Source organism: Pseudophryne corroboree, chromosome 8, assembly GCF_028390025.1.
Source record: "Pseudophryne corroboree isolate aPseCor3 chromosome 8, aPseCor3.hap2, whole genome shotgun sequence".
NCBI classification, from domain to species: domain Eukaryota; kingdom Metazoa; phylum Chordata; class Amphibia; order Anura; family Myobatrachidae; genus Pseudophryne; species Pseudophryne corroboree.
Window position 1 is genome coordinate 3192712 of NC_086451.1, and position 16480 is coordinate 3209191.

Genomic DNA, 16480 nt, shown 5'->3' on the forward strand with positions numbered 1-16480 from the left:
CATCAGGATAACCCCCAAAGTGCACAGTTACCAACATATATAGGTGCACTCACCCCTGTAGTCTCCCCCATGCTGGTTACCGCTGCTCACACGTCCCGGGCCCGGCTCCGTCCCCCTGGGCTGTCTACTTCCCCCGGAAGTGACGTCACGGGTCCCGGCTGTGTTGCCACGGTAACCCTGTGCAACAGACAAAACCTGTCATGGAGCTGGACTGCCTGGTATCACATCAGTGTGCCTGAATGAGAGCCAATAAAGTCTTACTCATTTCAATATTCTGATTACTCACAAAAGTGCCTAGTACATATTTACACATTACTCGGTGGATAAATAATATAAAGTATAAATGTGCTTATATCTCTCCACACCGCAGTGTTGTTATCAAACAGTCAATTAAAATATAAAATAATCTCAAAATGCTACGTTGCTGTAAAAATGGTCTGTGACCCTAAAAACACTGCACACATCAAAAATATATGTTAAAAAATACACCACACCTCGTGTGCTAATACTGCACACAACTGTAAAACTAATCTCTACATTGGTGACATTATCCCAACCAATATCCCATTTATCCATATATAAACAACCAATTTCTTATAATACAGTGGAGGGAAACATGTGGTCCAAAGATCCCTGTGGATAAGTTGTGGGTCCCCATAGCCTAGTGATTTCTATGCACAGGTAATAAGAGTGAATAACAGGGACCTTGTACATCTAGCCGGTTTCATTTTGAATCTTTTACTGTTTGAATTTTTGCTGTTTTCCATCTGTGTAGAGTTTTGATGTGCTCTATATGGATTATGGTTTTTAAATGTTATTGTTTTATGTTATTGTATACTGTGCTACTATTTGTTTTTGATTAGGGGGTAAATGATATGTTAGCACGGGGGATGTTAAATATGTGATATGTGGGAGGTTTTCCTGCTTAGGAGCGGGCTGCAATAGGGATAACAGGTCTATCTTTTGGAGATGAGCACTTGTAGTAGTAATAACACTATGGAGGTGGTTGTTTATATATGGATAAACGGGATATTGGTTGGGATAATGTCACCAATGTAGAGATTAGTTTTACAGTTGTGTGCAGTATTAGCACACGAGGTGTGGTGTATTTTTTAACATATATTTTTGATGTGTGCAGTGTTTTTAGGGTCACAGACCATTTTTACAGCAACGTAGCATTTTGAGATTATTTTATATTTTAATTGACTGTTTGATAACAACACTGCGGTGTGGAGAGATATAAGCACATTTATATTATATTATTTATCCACCGAGTAATGTGTAAATATGTACTAGGCACTTTTGTGAGTAATCAGAATATTGAAATGAGTAAGACTTTATTGGCTCTCATTCAGGCACACTGATGTGATACCAGGCAGTCCAGCTCCATGACAGGTTTTGTCTGTTGCACAGGGTTACCGTGGCAACACAGCCGGGACCCGTGACGTCACTTCCGGGGGAAGTAGACAGCCCAGGGGGACGGAGCCGGGCCCGGGATGTGTGAGCAGCGGTGACCAGCATGGGGGAGACTACAGGGGTGAGTGCACCTATATATGTTGGTAACTGTTCACTTTGGGGGTTATCCTGATGAAGGGTCTACGTGCCCGAAACGTTGATGCTGTAACCTGCAGTTTTTGCACTAAAAGTTTGTTTTGCACAAGTCAAGTCTCTGAGTGCCGCCTTTTATAACTGCTATATATATATATATATATATATATATCTCTCCTCTGATTATCATAGAGAGCACTTGCGCAGAATATTTGTATGGGGTGATCACTGTTTGAGCAATAAACATCTACTTGGTCCATAAGATCTCCATCTGCTGCGCTGTTACCACCTCACCAGTGCAAAACGCTATTCTGCTCTCTCTTCTGACCCAGTGTCTCCAAACAAACTTTCATAGGGGTTCCACAGGGCACATTGGGGTTGTACGTGGTGGATGAGAGTCTAGGCACCGAACAGTTAAAGCTTTCAGCGTATCCCAGAATGCTCGGCTCCTCTCCCCTATAACCCCGCCTCCATGCTCAGGCAGAAGCAGGTGCACCGTGACAGGGTTTCCAGCGTATCCCAGAATGCTCGGCTCCTATCCTCTATAACCCCGCCTCCATGCTCAGGCAGAAGCAGGTGCACCGTGACAGGGCGCTGCTGAGACAGCGTCAGAGCGTTTGAATTTCTACTCTAACTCCGGAGATTCGACATTCACTAACTTGGTGGCTTCACAACCAGCAAAATGGACCTTCATGGGCGGCACGCCGTGGTGCGTCCACCGAACAACTGTGCAAGGCGGCTACGTGGTCTTCAGTCCGCATGTTTGTTCGGTTTCATGCCTTTGGACAGCCTCCCGGGATGCTTCTTTTGGACGCTGTGGAGAGTAGCTGAACATTCTGGGATACACCGAAAGCTTTAACTGTTTGGTGCCCAGACTCTCATCTACCACCTACAACCCCGATGTTCCCTGTAGACCCAATGAATTTTGAAGAAAGAGTTAACAAAGGTAAGTCTCTCGTTTTCTACCACCTACCTGTGCAGACTGTTCTATATTGAGGGACCAGTGGGAATTAGTCGACACTAGCCAGAATGGCAGGAGCCCGGGAGAAGCGATTCCAGCCGGGTGGTGGTACTGACTGCGCAGTGGGTGGAATCAGTAACAGGGAATCCCTAGGACTGGTGAAGTAAACCCACTCAGGGATAAGTAACCACTCTCTATTCTAAGTCAGAGGACGAATATCTGTGATCCTGGCAGAGCGAGGTCACCCGGTCACATCTAACATGAAATGTATATAGTACGCACACGTATATGGTATAAATGTACTTCCTAATGACTGCAGATAAGACGTTATTCCTACCAAGTTCAGTGCAGACTACACATATAACAGAAGTAATGGCAGCTGCAGTTACTAAAGGGTGGGGGGACGCACAGCTAAAGCCGCAGTTACTAAGGGTGGGGGGACGCACAGCTAAAGCTGCAGTTACTAAGGGTGGGGGGACGCTCAGCTAAAGCTGCAGTTACTAAGGGTGGGGGGACGCACAGCTAAAGCTGCAGTTACTAAGGGGGGGGGACGCACAGCTAAAGCTGCAGTTACTAAGGGTGGGGGGACGCACAGCTAAAGCTGCAGTTACTAAGGGTGGGGGGACGCACAGCTAAAGCTGCAGTTACTAAGGGTGGGGGGACGCACAGCTAAAGCTGCAGTTACTAAGGGTGGGGGGACGCACAGCTAAAGCTGCAATTACTAAGGGGGGGGGGGACGCACAGCTAAAGCTGCAGTTACTAAGGGGGGGGGGGGACGCACAGCTAAAGCTGCAGTTACTAAGGGTGGGGGGACGCACAGCTAAAGCTGCAGTTACTAAGGGTGGGGGGACGCACAGCTAAAGCTGCAGTTACTAAGGGTAGGGTACGCACAGCTAAAGCCGCAGTTACTAAGGGTGGGGGGACGTACAGCTAAAGCTGCAGTTACTAAGGGTGGGGGGACGTACAGCTAAAGCTGCAGTTACTAAGGGTGAGGGGGGGACGCACAGCTAAAGCTGCAGTTACTAAGGGTAGGGTACGCACAGCTAAAGCCGCAGTTACTAAGGGTGGGGGGACGTACAGCTAAAGCTGCAGTTACTAAGGGTGGGGGGACGTACAGCTAAAGCCGCAGTTACTAAGGGCAGGGTACGCACAGCTAAAGCCGCAGTTACTAAGGGTGGGGGGACGCACAGCTAAATCTGCAGTTACTAAGGGTGGGGGACGCACAGCTAAAGCTGCAGTTACTAAGGGTGGGGGGACGCACAGCTAAAGCCGCAGTTACTAAGGGTGGGGGGACGCACAGCTAAAGCTGCAGTTACTAAGGGTGGGGGGACGCACAGCTAAAGCTGCAGTTACTAAGGGTGGGGGGACGCACAGCTAAAGCTGCAGTTACTAAGGGTGGGGGGACGCACAGCTAAAGCTGCAGTTATTAAGGGCGGGGGGACGCACAGCTAAAGTCGCAGTTACTAAGGGTGGGGGGACGCACAGCTAAAGCTGCAGTTACTAAGGGGGGGGGGGGGGAAGTACAGCTAAAGCTGCAGTTACTAAGGGTGGGGGGACGCACAGCTAAAGCCGCAGTTACTAAGGGTGGGGGGACGCACAGCTAAAGCTGCAGTTACTAAGGCTGGGGGGACGCACAGCTAAAGCTGCAGTTACTAAGGGTGAGGGGACGCACAGCTAAAGCTGCAGTTACTAAGGGTGGTGGGACGCACAGCTAAAGCTGCAGTTACTAAGGGTGGGGGGACGCACAGCTAAAGCTGCAGTTACTAAGGGTGGGGGGACGCACAGCTAAAGCCGCAGTTACTAAGGGTGGGGGGACGCACAGCTAAAGCTGCAGTTACTAAGGGTGGGGGGACGCACAGCTAAAGCTGCAGTTACTAAGGGTGGGGGGACGCACAGCTAAAGCTGCAGTTACTAAGGGTGGGGGGACGCACCGCTAAAGCTGCAGTTACTAAGGGTGGGGGGACGCACACAGCTAAAGCCGCAGTTACTAAGGGTGGGGGACGCACACAGCTAAAGCCGCAGTTACTAAGGGTGGGGGGACGCACACAGCTAAAGCCGCAGTTACTAAGGGTGGGGGGACGCACAGCTAAAGCCGCAGTTACTAAGGCTGGGGGGACGCACAGCTAAAGCCGCAGTTACTAAGGGTGGGGGGAAGCACAGCTAAAGCCGCAGTTACTAAGGCTGGGGGGACGCACAGCTAAAGCCGCAGTTACTAAGGCTGGGGGGACGCACAGCTAAAGCCGCAGTTACTAAGGCTGGGGGGACGCACAGCTAAAGCTGCAGTTACTAAGGCTGGGGGGACGCACAGCTAAAGCTGCAGTTACTAAGGGTGGGGGGACGCACAGCTAAAGCTGCAGTTATTAAGGGTGGGGGGACGCACAGCTAAAGTCGCAGTTACTAAGGGTGGGGGGACGCACACAGCTAAAGCCGCAGTTACTAAGGGTGGGGGGATGCACAGCTAAAGCTGCAGTTACTAAGGCTGGGGGGACGCACAGCTAAAGCTGCAGTTACTAAGGGTGGGGGGACGCACAGCTAAAGCTGCAGTTACTAGGGCTGGGGGATGCACAGCTAAAGCTGCAGTTACTAAGGGTGGGGGCACAGCTAAAGCTGCAGTTACTAAGGGTGGGGGGACGCACAGCTAAAGCTGCAGTTACTAAGGGTGGGGGGACGCACAGCTAAAGCTGCAGTTATTAAGGGCGGGGGGACGCACAGCTAAAGCTGCAGTTACTAAGGGTGGGGGGACGCACAGCTAAAGCTGCAGTTACTAAGGGTGGGGGGACGCACAGCTAAAGCTGCAGTTACTAAGGTTGGGGGACGCACAGCTAAAGCTGCAGTTACTAAGGGTGGGGGGACGCACAGCTAAAGCTGCAGTTACTAAGGGTGGGGGGACGCACAGCTAAAGCTGCAGATACTAAGCGTGGGGGGACGCACCGCTAAAGCTGCAGTTACTAAGGGTGGGGGGACGCACAGCTAAAGCTGCAGTTACTAAGGGTGGGGGGACGCACACAGCTAAAGCCGCAGTTACTAAGGGTGGGGGGACGCACACAGCTAAAGCCGCAGTTACTAAGGGTGGGGGGACGCACAGCTAAAGCCGCAGTTACTAAGGCTGGGGGGACGCACAGCTAAAGCCGCAGTTACTAAGGCTGGGGGGACGCACAGCTAAAGCCGCAGTTACTAAGGGTGGGGGGACGCACAGCTAAAGCCGCAGTTACTAAGGCTGGGGGGACGCACAGCTAAAGCCGCAGTTACTAAGGGTGGGGGGACGCACAGCTAAAGCTGCAGTTACTAAGGGTGGGGGGACGCACAGCTAAAGCTGCAGTTACTAAGGGTGGGGGGACGCACAGCTAAAGCTGCAGTTACTAAGGGTGGGGGGACGCACACAGCTAAAGCCGCAGTTACTAAGGGTGGGGGGACGCACAGCTAAAGCCGCAGTTACTAAGGCTGGGGGGACGCACAGCTAAAGCCGCAGTTACTAAGGGTGGGGGGACGCACAGCTAAAGCCGCAGTTACTAAGGGTGGGGGGACGCACAGCTAAAGCCGCAGTTACTAAGGGTGGGGGGAAGCACAGCTAAAGCTGCAGTTACTAAGGGTGGGGGACGCACAGCTAAAGCTGCAGTTACTAAGGGTGGGGGGACGCACAGCTAAATCTGCAGTTACTAAGGGTGGGGGGACGCACAGCTAAAGCTGCAGTTACTAAGGGTGGGGGGACGCACAGCTAAAGCTGCAGTTACTAAGGGTGAGGGGACGCACAGCTAAAGCTGCAGTTACTAAGGGGGGGGGGGGGACGCACAGCTAAAGCTGCAGTTACTAAGGCTGGGGGGACGCACAGCTAAAGCTGCAGTTACTAAGGGTGGGGGGACGCACAGCTAAAGCTGCAGTTACTAAGGGTGGGGGGACGCACAGCTAAAGCTGCAGTTACTAAGGTTGGGGGACGCACAGCTAAAGCTGCAGTTACTAAGGGTGGGGGGACGCACAGCTAAAGCTGCAGTTACTAAGGGTGGGGGGACGCACAGCTAAAGCTGCAGTTACTAAGGGTGGGGGGACGCACAGCTAAAGCTGCAGTTACTAAGGGTGGGGGGACGCACAGCTAAAGCTGCAGATACTAAGGGTGGGGGGACGCACCGCTAAAGCTGCAGTTACTAAGGGTGGGGGGACGCACAGCTAAAGCTGCAGTTACTAAGGGTGGGGGGACGCACACAGCTAAAGCCGCAGTTACTAAGGGTGGGGGGACGCACACAGCTAAAGCCGCAGTTACTAAGGGTGGGGGGACGCACAGCTAAAGCCGCAGTTACTAAGGCTGGGGGGACGCACAGCTAAAGCCGCAGTTACTAAGGGTGGGGGGACGCACAGCTAAAGCTGCAGTTACTAAGGGTGGGGGGAAGCACAGCTAAAGCTGCAGTTACTAAGGGTGGGGGACGCACAGCTAAAGCTGCAGTTACTAAGGGTGAGGGGACGCACAGCTAAAGCTGCAGTTACTAAGGGTGAGGGGACGCACAGCTAAAGCTGCAGTTACTAAGGGGGGGGGACGCACAGCTAAAGCTGCAGTTACTAAGGCTGGGGGGACATACAGCTAAAGCTGCAGTTACTAAGGGTGGGGGGACGCACAGCTAAAGCTGCAGTTACTAAGGGTGGGGGACGCACAGCTAAAGCTGCAGTTACTAAGGGTGGGGGACGCACAGCTAAAGCTGCAGTTACTAAGGCTGGGGGGACGCACAGCTAAAGCTGCAGTTACTAAGGGTGGGGGGACGCACAGCTAAAGCTGCAGTTACTAAGGCTGGGGGGACGCACAGCTAAAGCTGCAGTTACTAAGGGGTGGGGGGACGCACAGCTAAAGCCGCAGTTACTAAGGGTGGGGGCACAGCTAAAGCCGCAGTTACTAAGGGTGAGGGGACGCACAGCTAAAGCTGCAGTTACTAAGGGTGAGGGGACGCACAGCTAAAGCTGCAGTTACTAAGGGTGGGGGGACGCACAGCTAAAGCTGCAGTTACTAAGGCTGGGGGGACGCACAGCTAAATCTGCAGTTACTAAGGCTGGGGGGACGTACAGCTAAAGCTGCAGTTACTAAGGGTGGGGGGACGCACAGCTAAAGCTACAGTTACTAAGGGGGGGGGGACGCACAGGTAAAGCTGCAGTTACTAAGGGTGGGGGGACGCACAGCTAAAGCTGCAGTTACTAAGGGGGGGGGACGCACAGCTAAAGCTGCAGTTACTAAGGGGGGGGGACGCACAGCTAAAGCTGCAGTTACTAAGGGGGGGGGGACGCACAGCTAAATCTGCAGTTACTAAGGGTGGGGGGACGCACAGCTAAAGCTGCAGTTACTAAGGGTGGGGGGACGCACAGCTAAAGCTGCAGTTACTAAGGGTGAGGGGACGCACAGCTAAAGCTGCAGTTACTAAGGGGGGGGGGGGACGCACAGCTAAAGCTGCAGTTACTAAGGCTGGGGGGACGCACAGCTAAAGCTGCAGTTACTAAGGGTGGGGGGACGCACAGCTAAAGCTGCAGTTACTAAGGGTGGGGGGACGCACAGCTAAAGCTGCAGTTACTAAGGTTGGGGGACGCACAGCTAAAGCTGCAGTTACTAAGGGTGGGGGGACGCACAGCTAAAGCTGCAGTTACTAAGGGTGGGGGGACGCACAGCTAAAGCTGCAGTTACTAAGGGTGGGGGGACGCACAGCTAAAGCTGCAGTTACTAAGGGTGGGGGGACGCACAGCTAAAGCTGCAGATACTAAGGGTGGGGGGACGCACCGCTAAAGCTGCAGTTACTAAGGGTGGGGGGACGCACAGCTAAAGCTGCAGTTACTAAGGGTGGGGGGACGCACACAGCTAAAGCCGCAGTTACTAAGGGTGGGGGGACGCACACAGCTAAAGCCGCAGTTACTAAGGCTGGGGGGACGCACAGCTAAAGCCGCAGTTACTAAGGCTGGGGGGACGCACAGCTAAAGCCGCAGTTACTAAGGGTGGGGGGACGCACAGCTAAAGCTGCAGTTACTAAGGGTGGGGGGAAGCACAGCTAAAGCTGCAGTTACTAAGGGTGGGGGACGCACAGCTAAAGCTGCAGTTACTAAGGGTGAGGGGACGCACAGCTAAAGCTGCAGTTACTAAGGGTGGGGGGACGCACAGCTAAAGCTGCAGTTACTAAGGGTGAGGGGACGCACAGCTAAAGCTGCAGTTACTAAGGGGGGGGGACGCACAGCTAAAGCTGCAGTTACTAAGGCTGGGGGGACATACAGCTAAAGCTGCAGTTACTAAGGGTGGGGGGACGCACAGCTAAAGCTGCAGTTACTAAGGGTGGGGGACGCACAGCTAAAGCTGCAGTTACTAAGGGTGGGGGACGCACAGCTAAAGCTGCAGTTACTAAGGCTGGGGGGACGCACAGCTAAAGCTGCAGTTACTAAGGGTGGGGGGACGCACAGCTAAAGCTGCAGTTACTAAGGCTGGGGGGACGCACAGCTAAAGCTGCAGTTACTAAGGGGTGGGGGGACGCACAGCTAAAGCTGCAGTTACTAAGGGTGGGGGCACAGCTAAAGCCGCAGTTACTAAGGGTGAGGGGACGCACAGCTAAAGCTGCAGTTACTAAGGGTGGGGGGACGCACAGCTAAAGCTGCAGTTACTAAGGCTGGGGGGACGCACAGCTAAATCTGCAGTTACTAAGGCTGGGGGGACGTACAGCTAAAGCTGCAGTTACTAAGGGTGGGGGGACGCACAGCTAAAGCTACAGTTACTAAGGGGGGGGGGACGCACAGGTAAAGCTGCAGTTACTAAGGGTGGGGGGACGCACAGCTAAAGCTGCAGTTACTAAGGGGGGGGGACGCACAGCTAAAGCTGCAGTTACTAAGGGGGGGGGACGCACAGCTAAAGCTGCAGTTACTAAGGGGGGGGGGACGCACAGCTAAAGCTGCAGTTACTAAGGGGGGGGGACGCACAGCTAAAGCTGCAGTTACTAAGGGGGGGGGGACGCACAGCTAAAGCCGCAGTTACTATGGGTGAGGGGACGCACAGCTAAAGCTGCAGTTACTAAGGGTGAGGGGACGCACAGCTAAAGCTGCAGTTACTAGGTCATGTTACGCAGTTGCGTTATGTCACTGTATGTAGAATTATCAGTGTTCTCAGCACTGGAATGTAAAGTGCTGATTAATATAAAGGATAATGATGACATGCTCGGAGTTCTTACTTCTGGTCTATAGGTTCCAGCAGCTCCAGTGCCGGCTCAATCTCCTTCTCAGGCTCAGCTGTCTCCACCGTGGTGCTGACGATAGCAATATACTTCCCTTGTGCAGCCACATTGTGTGCGTATGAAATCATGCAGACATAAATATCTGTAATGGGGACAGACACTAATGAGATCTCCTCCCCGGCGACCACTCTCGCTCACATTCTCTCCTCCATCTCACCTGATTTCCTGTTCACCTGGTTCTGTGGTATAATAATTTGGCAAGAGTTTGCATCATTGGTGTTCTTGATGGGATGGCTGAGGATGCAGATGACGCGGATCACCTGACCAGCCTTGTGCACGCGATCAGGGATATAGCTAGGGTCGCAGATGAGCTGCTTGCAACGTGCTACCTAAGGCAGACATTAAGAGTTATGTCCATAGTAGAACACTCAGGATAGGAGCAACATGAACTTAAGCTGACATTCCCTCACTCACCACTGCCCAGGTACTCACCAGTCACTGCTCGGGGCTTACCAGGCACTGCTCGGAGGTTCACCCATCACCTGGGCACTACTCGTAGGCTCACCAGACACCCGGGCACCACTCAGGGGCTCATCAGACACCCGGACACCGCTCAGGGGCTCACCAGACATCCGGGCACCGCTCAGGGGCTCACCAGACACACGGGCACCACTCAGGGGCTCACCAGACACTGCTCAGGGGCTCACCAGACATTCGGGCACCGCTCAGAGGCTCACCAGACACCCGGGCACCGCTCAGGGGCTCACCAGACACCCGGGCACCGCTCAGAGGCTCACCAGACACCCGGGCACCGCTCAGGGGCTCACCAGACACCCGGGCACCACTCAGGGGCTCACCAGACACCCGGGCACCACTAAGGGGCTCACCAGACACACGGGCACCACTCAGGGGCTCACCAGACACTGCTCAGGGGCTCATCCAGACACCCGGGCACCGCTCAGGGGCTCATCAGACACCCGGGCACCGCTCAGGGGCTCACCAGACACCCGGGCACCGCTCAGGGGCTCACCAGACACCCGGGCACCGCTCAGGGGCTCACCAGACACCCGGGCACCGCTCAGGGGCTCACCAGACATTCGGGCACCGCTCAGGGGCTCACCAGACACCCGGGCACCGCTCAGGGGCTCACCAGACACCCGGGCACCGCTCAGGGGCTCACCAGACACCCGGGCACCGCTCAGGGGCTCACCAGACACCCGGGCACCGCTAAGGGGCTCATCAGACACCCGGGCACCTCTCAGGGGCTCACCAGTCACCCGGGCACCGTCAGGGGCTCACCAGACACCCGGGTACTGCTCAGGGGCTCACCAGACACCCGGGCACCGTCAGGGGCTCACCAGACACCCAGGCACCACTCAGGGGCTCACCAGACACCCGGGCACCGCTCAGGGGCTCACCAGACACCGGGGCACCGCTCAGGGGCTCACCAGACACCGGGGCACCGCTCAGGGGCTCACCAGACACCGGGGCACCGCTCAGGGGCTCACCAGACACCGGGGCACCGCTCAGGGGCTCACCAGACACCGGGGCACCGCTCAGGGGCTCACCAGACACTGCTCAGGGGCTCACCAGACACCCGGGCACCGCTCAGGGGCTCACCAGACACCCGGGCACCGCTCAGGGGCTCACCAGACACCGGGGCACCGCTCAGGGGCTCACCAGACACCCGGGCACCGCTCAGGGGCTCACCAGACACCGGGGCACCGCTCAGGGGCTCACCAGACACCCGGGCACCGCTCAGGGGCTCACCAGACACCCGGGCACCGCTCAGGGGCTCACCAGACACCCGGGCACCGCTCAGGGGCTCACCAGACACACGGACACCGCTCAGGGGCTCACCAGACACCCGGGCACCGCTCAGGGGCTCACCAGACACCGGGGCACCGCTCAGGGGCTCACCAGACACCGGGGCACCGCTCAGGGGCTCACCAGACACCCGGGCACCGCTCAGGGGCTCACCAGACACCCGGGCACCGCTCAGGGGCTCACCAGACACCCGGGCACCGCTCAGGGGCTCACCAGACACCCGGGCACCGCTCAGGGGCTCACCAGACACCCGGGCACCGCTCAGGGGCTCACCAGACACACGGACACCGCTCAGGGGCTCACCAGACACCCAGGCACCGCTCAGGGGCTCACCAGACACCGGGGCACCGCTCAGGGGCTCACCAGACACCCGGGGCTCACCAGACACCCGGGCACCGCTCAGGGGCTCACCAGACACCCGGGCACCGCTCAGGGGCTCACCAGACACCCGGGCACCGCTCAGGGGCTCACCAGGCATTTCACAGCAGGTAATTTCTCCTAAGAACTTACCTCTCCCTCTGACTTTACGCCAACTACTTTTCCTTTCTCAATCACAATCTCATCTACACTCTTGTTTAACATGTATGTCCCACCATATATGGCACTGAGCCTGCACAATGAGAGAAGGGAGACATGATGTATGTAAATAACATTGTGTGACACAGCATGTGTAACGGATCAGCGAGGGTGCGTGTAAGGTAAGCTTTGTGGAGCCATGCAGCCAGACATACCTAAGACAGTTACATGACTAGAATGAAACGCTGAATACAGATTACATAAAACTCCCAGATCTTACTGCAGATCATCGACTTCTACCTGCAAAGGGTTATTGTGTCCTCTGCAGAGACGTATTCATCCGATCTGCCAATGACACAGCTGCGGGGATGTGTACAGACACGCCCACTGACGGCGTCTCTGATATGCTACCAGTACAAACGGCGGTCGCAGTGATTGACAGGAAGGGCGGAATGTATCTGCCTTTAGCGGCAATCATGTACTCGGAAAACATGGCACCAGTGTCGCTACTGCCGCAGCCAGTCTGCGTGACTACAGACTCACTTGGGGAGTGGATGTTCCTCGTTACTGCGTCGTAACGTGCTGCATACGTGTACGCAGATGCGGAGGACTCTGCAATGGCTCCGGAGGACGCCTATATTCCTGCGATGGTTAGCAAGTCTGTAGCCTGACCATTCGCAGCAGAGTAGACTTTTGTGTACAAATCCGTATCAGGCCCAAAGACCTAACATCGATCGCACATCAGTCACCATCGGATCACTGACTACGTGTGGAGTCACACTGTGACCAGCAATAATCGCTCAGCTACACAAACATCGATATAGCGGACACTTTGGGCCGGATTCAAATCATATGGCACCCGCGGACACTTTGGGCGATGTTCAAATGTACCTGATGTAGCTGATCGCGCTTATTACAGTCGCACCTAATCCCGACTAAAGTAATGGGCGCGATCATGAAGATACCCGTTCGAGCGCCCAAATGAATCTCTTTACACACATTTCAGCTCGCTACAAGTCCCTGCCCAGTGTCTCTCCCATGCCGATCAGAGCGTGGGGTCCACAGACTGCCCCTAAGAGTGTGATGGAAGGGGAACAGTAATATAACAAAAGTAACCTGGCAAATCCTTGTGGCAGCTCCCCCAACCCATACAGAGGGTACAGGTACGGGCTCTTGCCGTATCTCGCCAGAGACTCGCTGTACAGCTTGATACGACTGATGGTTTCCAGACATGGCTGATCCAGATACCTGAGAGAATATGGAGTAAATGTGTAAATACAATGAACACGCCTCAATGCAACAGGGAGGGAGGGAGCTGGAAGTCAGTGAGCTAGAGAAAGGGGCCAGGCTGAGGATAGAGGAGGGGCCAGGCTGAGGCTAGAGGAGGGGCCAGGCTGAGGCTAGAGAAAGGGGCCAGGCTGAGGCGAGAGGAGGGGCCAGGCTGAGGCCAGAGGAGGGGCCAGGCTGAGGCCAGAGGAGGGGCCAGGCTGAGACCAGAGGAGGGGCCAGGCTGAGACCAGAGGAGGGGCCAGGCTGAGGCCAGAGGAGGGGCCAGGCTGAGGATAGAGGAGGGGCCAGGCTGAGGCGAGAGGAGGGGCCAGGCTGAGGCCAGAGGAGGGGTCAGGCTGAGGCCAGAGGAGGGCCCAGGCTGAGGATAGAGGAGGGGCCAGGCTGAGGCCAGAGGAGGGGCCAGGCTGAGGCCAGAGGAGGGGCCAGGCTGAGGCCACAGGAGGGCCCAGGCTGAGGATAGAGGAGGGGCCAGGCTGAGGCCAGAGGAGGGGCCAGGCTGAGGCCAGAGGAGGGCCCAGGCTGAGGATAGAGGGGCCAGGCTGAGGCGAGAGGAGGGGCCAGGCTGAGGCGAGAGGAGGGGCCAGGCTGAGGATAGAGGAGGGGCCAGGCTGAGGATAGAGGAGGGGCCAGGCTGAGGCGAGAGGAGGGGCCAGGCTGAGGATAGAGGAGGGGCCAGGCTGAGGCCAGAGGAGGGGCCAGGCTGAGGCCAGAGGAGGGGCCAGGCTGAGGCCAGAGGAGGGGCCAGGCTGAGACCAGAGGAGGGGCCAGGCTGAGGCCAGAGGAGGGGCCAGGCTGAGGATAGAGGAGGGGCCAGGCTGAGGCGAGAGGAGGGGCCAGGCTGAGGCCAGAGGAGGGCCAGGCTGAGGCCAGAGGAGGGCCCAGGCTGAGGCCAGAGGAGGGGTCAGGCTGAGGCCAGAGGAGGGCCCAGGCTGAGGATAGAGGAGGGGCCAGGCTGAGGCCAGAGGAGGGGCCAGGCTGAGGCCAGAGGAGGGGCCAGGCTGAGGCCACAGGAGGGCCCAGGCTGAGGATAGAGGAGGGGCCAGGCTGAGGCCAGAGGAGGGGCCAGGCTGAGGCCAGAGGAGGGCCCAGGCTGAGGATAGAGGGGCCAGGCTGAGGCCAGAGGAGGGGCCAGGCTGAGGCGAGAGGAGGGGCCAGGCTGAGGATAGAGGAGGGGCCAGGCTGAGGATAGAGGAGGGGCCAGGCTGAGGCCAGAGGAGGGGCCAGGCTGAGGCCAGAGGAGGGGCCAGGCTGAGGCCAGAGGAGGGGCCAGGCTGAGGCCAGAGGAGGGGCCAGGCTGAGGCCAGAGGAGGGGCCAGGCTGAGACCAGAGGAGGGGCCAGGCTGAGGCCAGAGGAGGGCCCAGGCTGAGGATAGAGGAGGGGCCAGGCTGAGGATAGAGGAGGGGCCAGGCTGAGGCCAGAGGAGGGCCCAGGCTGAGGATAGAGGAGGGGCCAGGCTGAGGCCAGAGGAGGGGCCAGGCTGAGGATAGAGGAGGGGCCAGGCTGAGGATAGAGGAGGGGCCAGGCTGAGGCTAGAGGAGGGGCCAGGCTGAGACCAGAGGAGGGGCCAGGCTGAGACCAGAGGAGGGGCCAGGCTGAGGCCAGAGGAGGGCCCAGGCTGAGGATAGAGGAGGGGCCAGGCTGAGGATAGAGGAGGGGCCAGGCTGAGGCGAGAGGAGGGGCCAGGCTGAGGATAGAGGAGGGGCCAGGCTGAGGCCAGAGGAGGGGCCAGGCTGAGGCGAGAGGAGGGGCCAGGCTGAGGCGAGAGGAGGGGCCAGGCTGAGGCGAGAGGAGGGGCCAGGCTGAGGATAGAGGAGGGGCCAGGCTGAGGATAGAGGAGGGGCCAGGCTGAGGCCAGAGGAGGGGCCAGGCTGAGGCCAGAGGAGGGGCCAGGCTGAGGATAGAGGAGGGGCCAGGCTGAGGCGAGAGGAGGGGCCAGGCTGAGGCCAGAGGAGGGGCCAGGCTGAGGCCAGAGGAGGGGCCAGGCTGAGGATAGAGGAGGGGCCAGGCTGAGGCTAGAGGAGGGGCCAGGCTGAGACCAGAGGAGGGGCCAGGCTGAGACCAGAGGAGGGGCCAGGCTGAGGCCAGAGGAGGGCCCAGGCTGAGGATAGAGGAGGGGCCAGGCTGAGGATAGAGGAGGGGCCAGGCTGAGGCGAGAGGAGGGGCCAGGCTGAGGATAGAGGAGGGGCCAGGCTGAGGCCAGAGGAGGGGCCAGGCTGAGGCGAGAGGAGGGGCCAGGCTGAGGCGAGAGGAGGGGCCAGGCTGAGGCGAGAGGAGGGGCCAGGCTGAGGATAGAGGAGGGGCCAGGCTGAGGATAGAGGAGGGGCCAGGCTGAGGCCAGAGGAGGGGCCAGGCTGAGGCCAGAGGAGGGGCCAGGCTGAGGATAGAGGAGGGGCCAGGCTGAGGCGAGAGGAGGGGCCAGGCTGAGGCCAGAGGAGGGGCCAGGCTGAGGCCAGAGGAGGGGCCAGGCTGAGGCCAGAGGAGGGGCCAGGCTGAGGCCAGAGGAGGGCCCAGGCTGAGGCCAGAGGAGGGCCCAGGCTGAGGCCAGAGGAGGGCCCAGGCTGAGGCCAGAGGAGGGCCCAGGCTGAGGATAGAGGAGGGGCCAGGCTAAGGCCAGAGGAGGGGCCAGGCTGAGGCCAGAGGAGGGGCCAGGCTGAGGCCAGAGGAGGGGCCAGGCTGAGACCAGAGGAGGGGCCAGGCTGAGGCCAGAGGAGGGGCCAGGCTGAGGATAGAGGAGGGGCCAGGCTGAGGCGAGAGGAGGGGCCAGGCTGAGGCCAGAGGAGGGCCAGGCTGAGGCCAGAGGAGGGCCCAGGCTGAGGCCAGAGGAGGGGTCAGGCTGAGGCCAGAGGAGGGCCCAGGCTGAGGATAGAGGAGGGGCCAGGCTGAGGCCAGAGGAGGGGCCAGGCTGAGGCCAGAGGAGGGGCCAGGCTGAGGCCACAGGAGGGCCCAGGCTGAGGATAGAGGAGGGGCCAGGCTGAGGCCAGAGGAGGGGCCAGGCTGAGGCCAGAGGAGGGCCCAGGCTGAGGATAGAGGGGCCAGGCTGAGGCCAGAGGAGGGGCCAGGCTGAGGCGAGAGGAGGGGCCAGGCTGAGGATAGAGGAGGGGCCAGGCTGAGGCGAGAGGAGGGGCCAGGCTGAGGATAGAGGAGGGGCCAGGCTGAGGCCAG

At 57.9% G+C, this 16480-nt stretch overlaps 1 protein-coding gene across 4 annotated transcripts in view; it reads right to left on the reverse strand.

Moving 5' to 3' along the window:
- The window catches only part of GDI1 (GDP dissociation inhibitor 1), a 147558-nt gene that overhangs the window by 25004 nt on the left and 106074 nt on the right, over positions 1 to 16480 (reverse strand). For all 4 annotated transcript variants that reach the window (XM_063935823.1, XM_063935825.1, XM_063935824.1 and 1 more), the window contains 4 exons: positions 13144 to 13275; positions 12022 to 12121; positions 9902 to 10073; positions 9682 to 9826 (listed from right to left, as the gene is read on the reverse strand). In XM_063935823.1, the coding sequence (XP_063791893.1) occupies positions 9682 to 9826; positions 9902 to 10073; positions 12022 to 12121; positions 13144 to 13275 (549 nt within the window). The remainder of the gene's footprint in view (positions 1 to 9681; positions 9827 to 9901; positions 10074 to 12021; positions 12122 to 13143; positions 13276 to 16480) is intronic.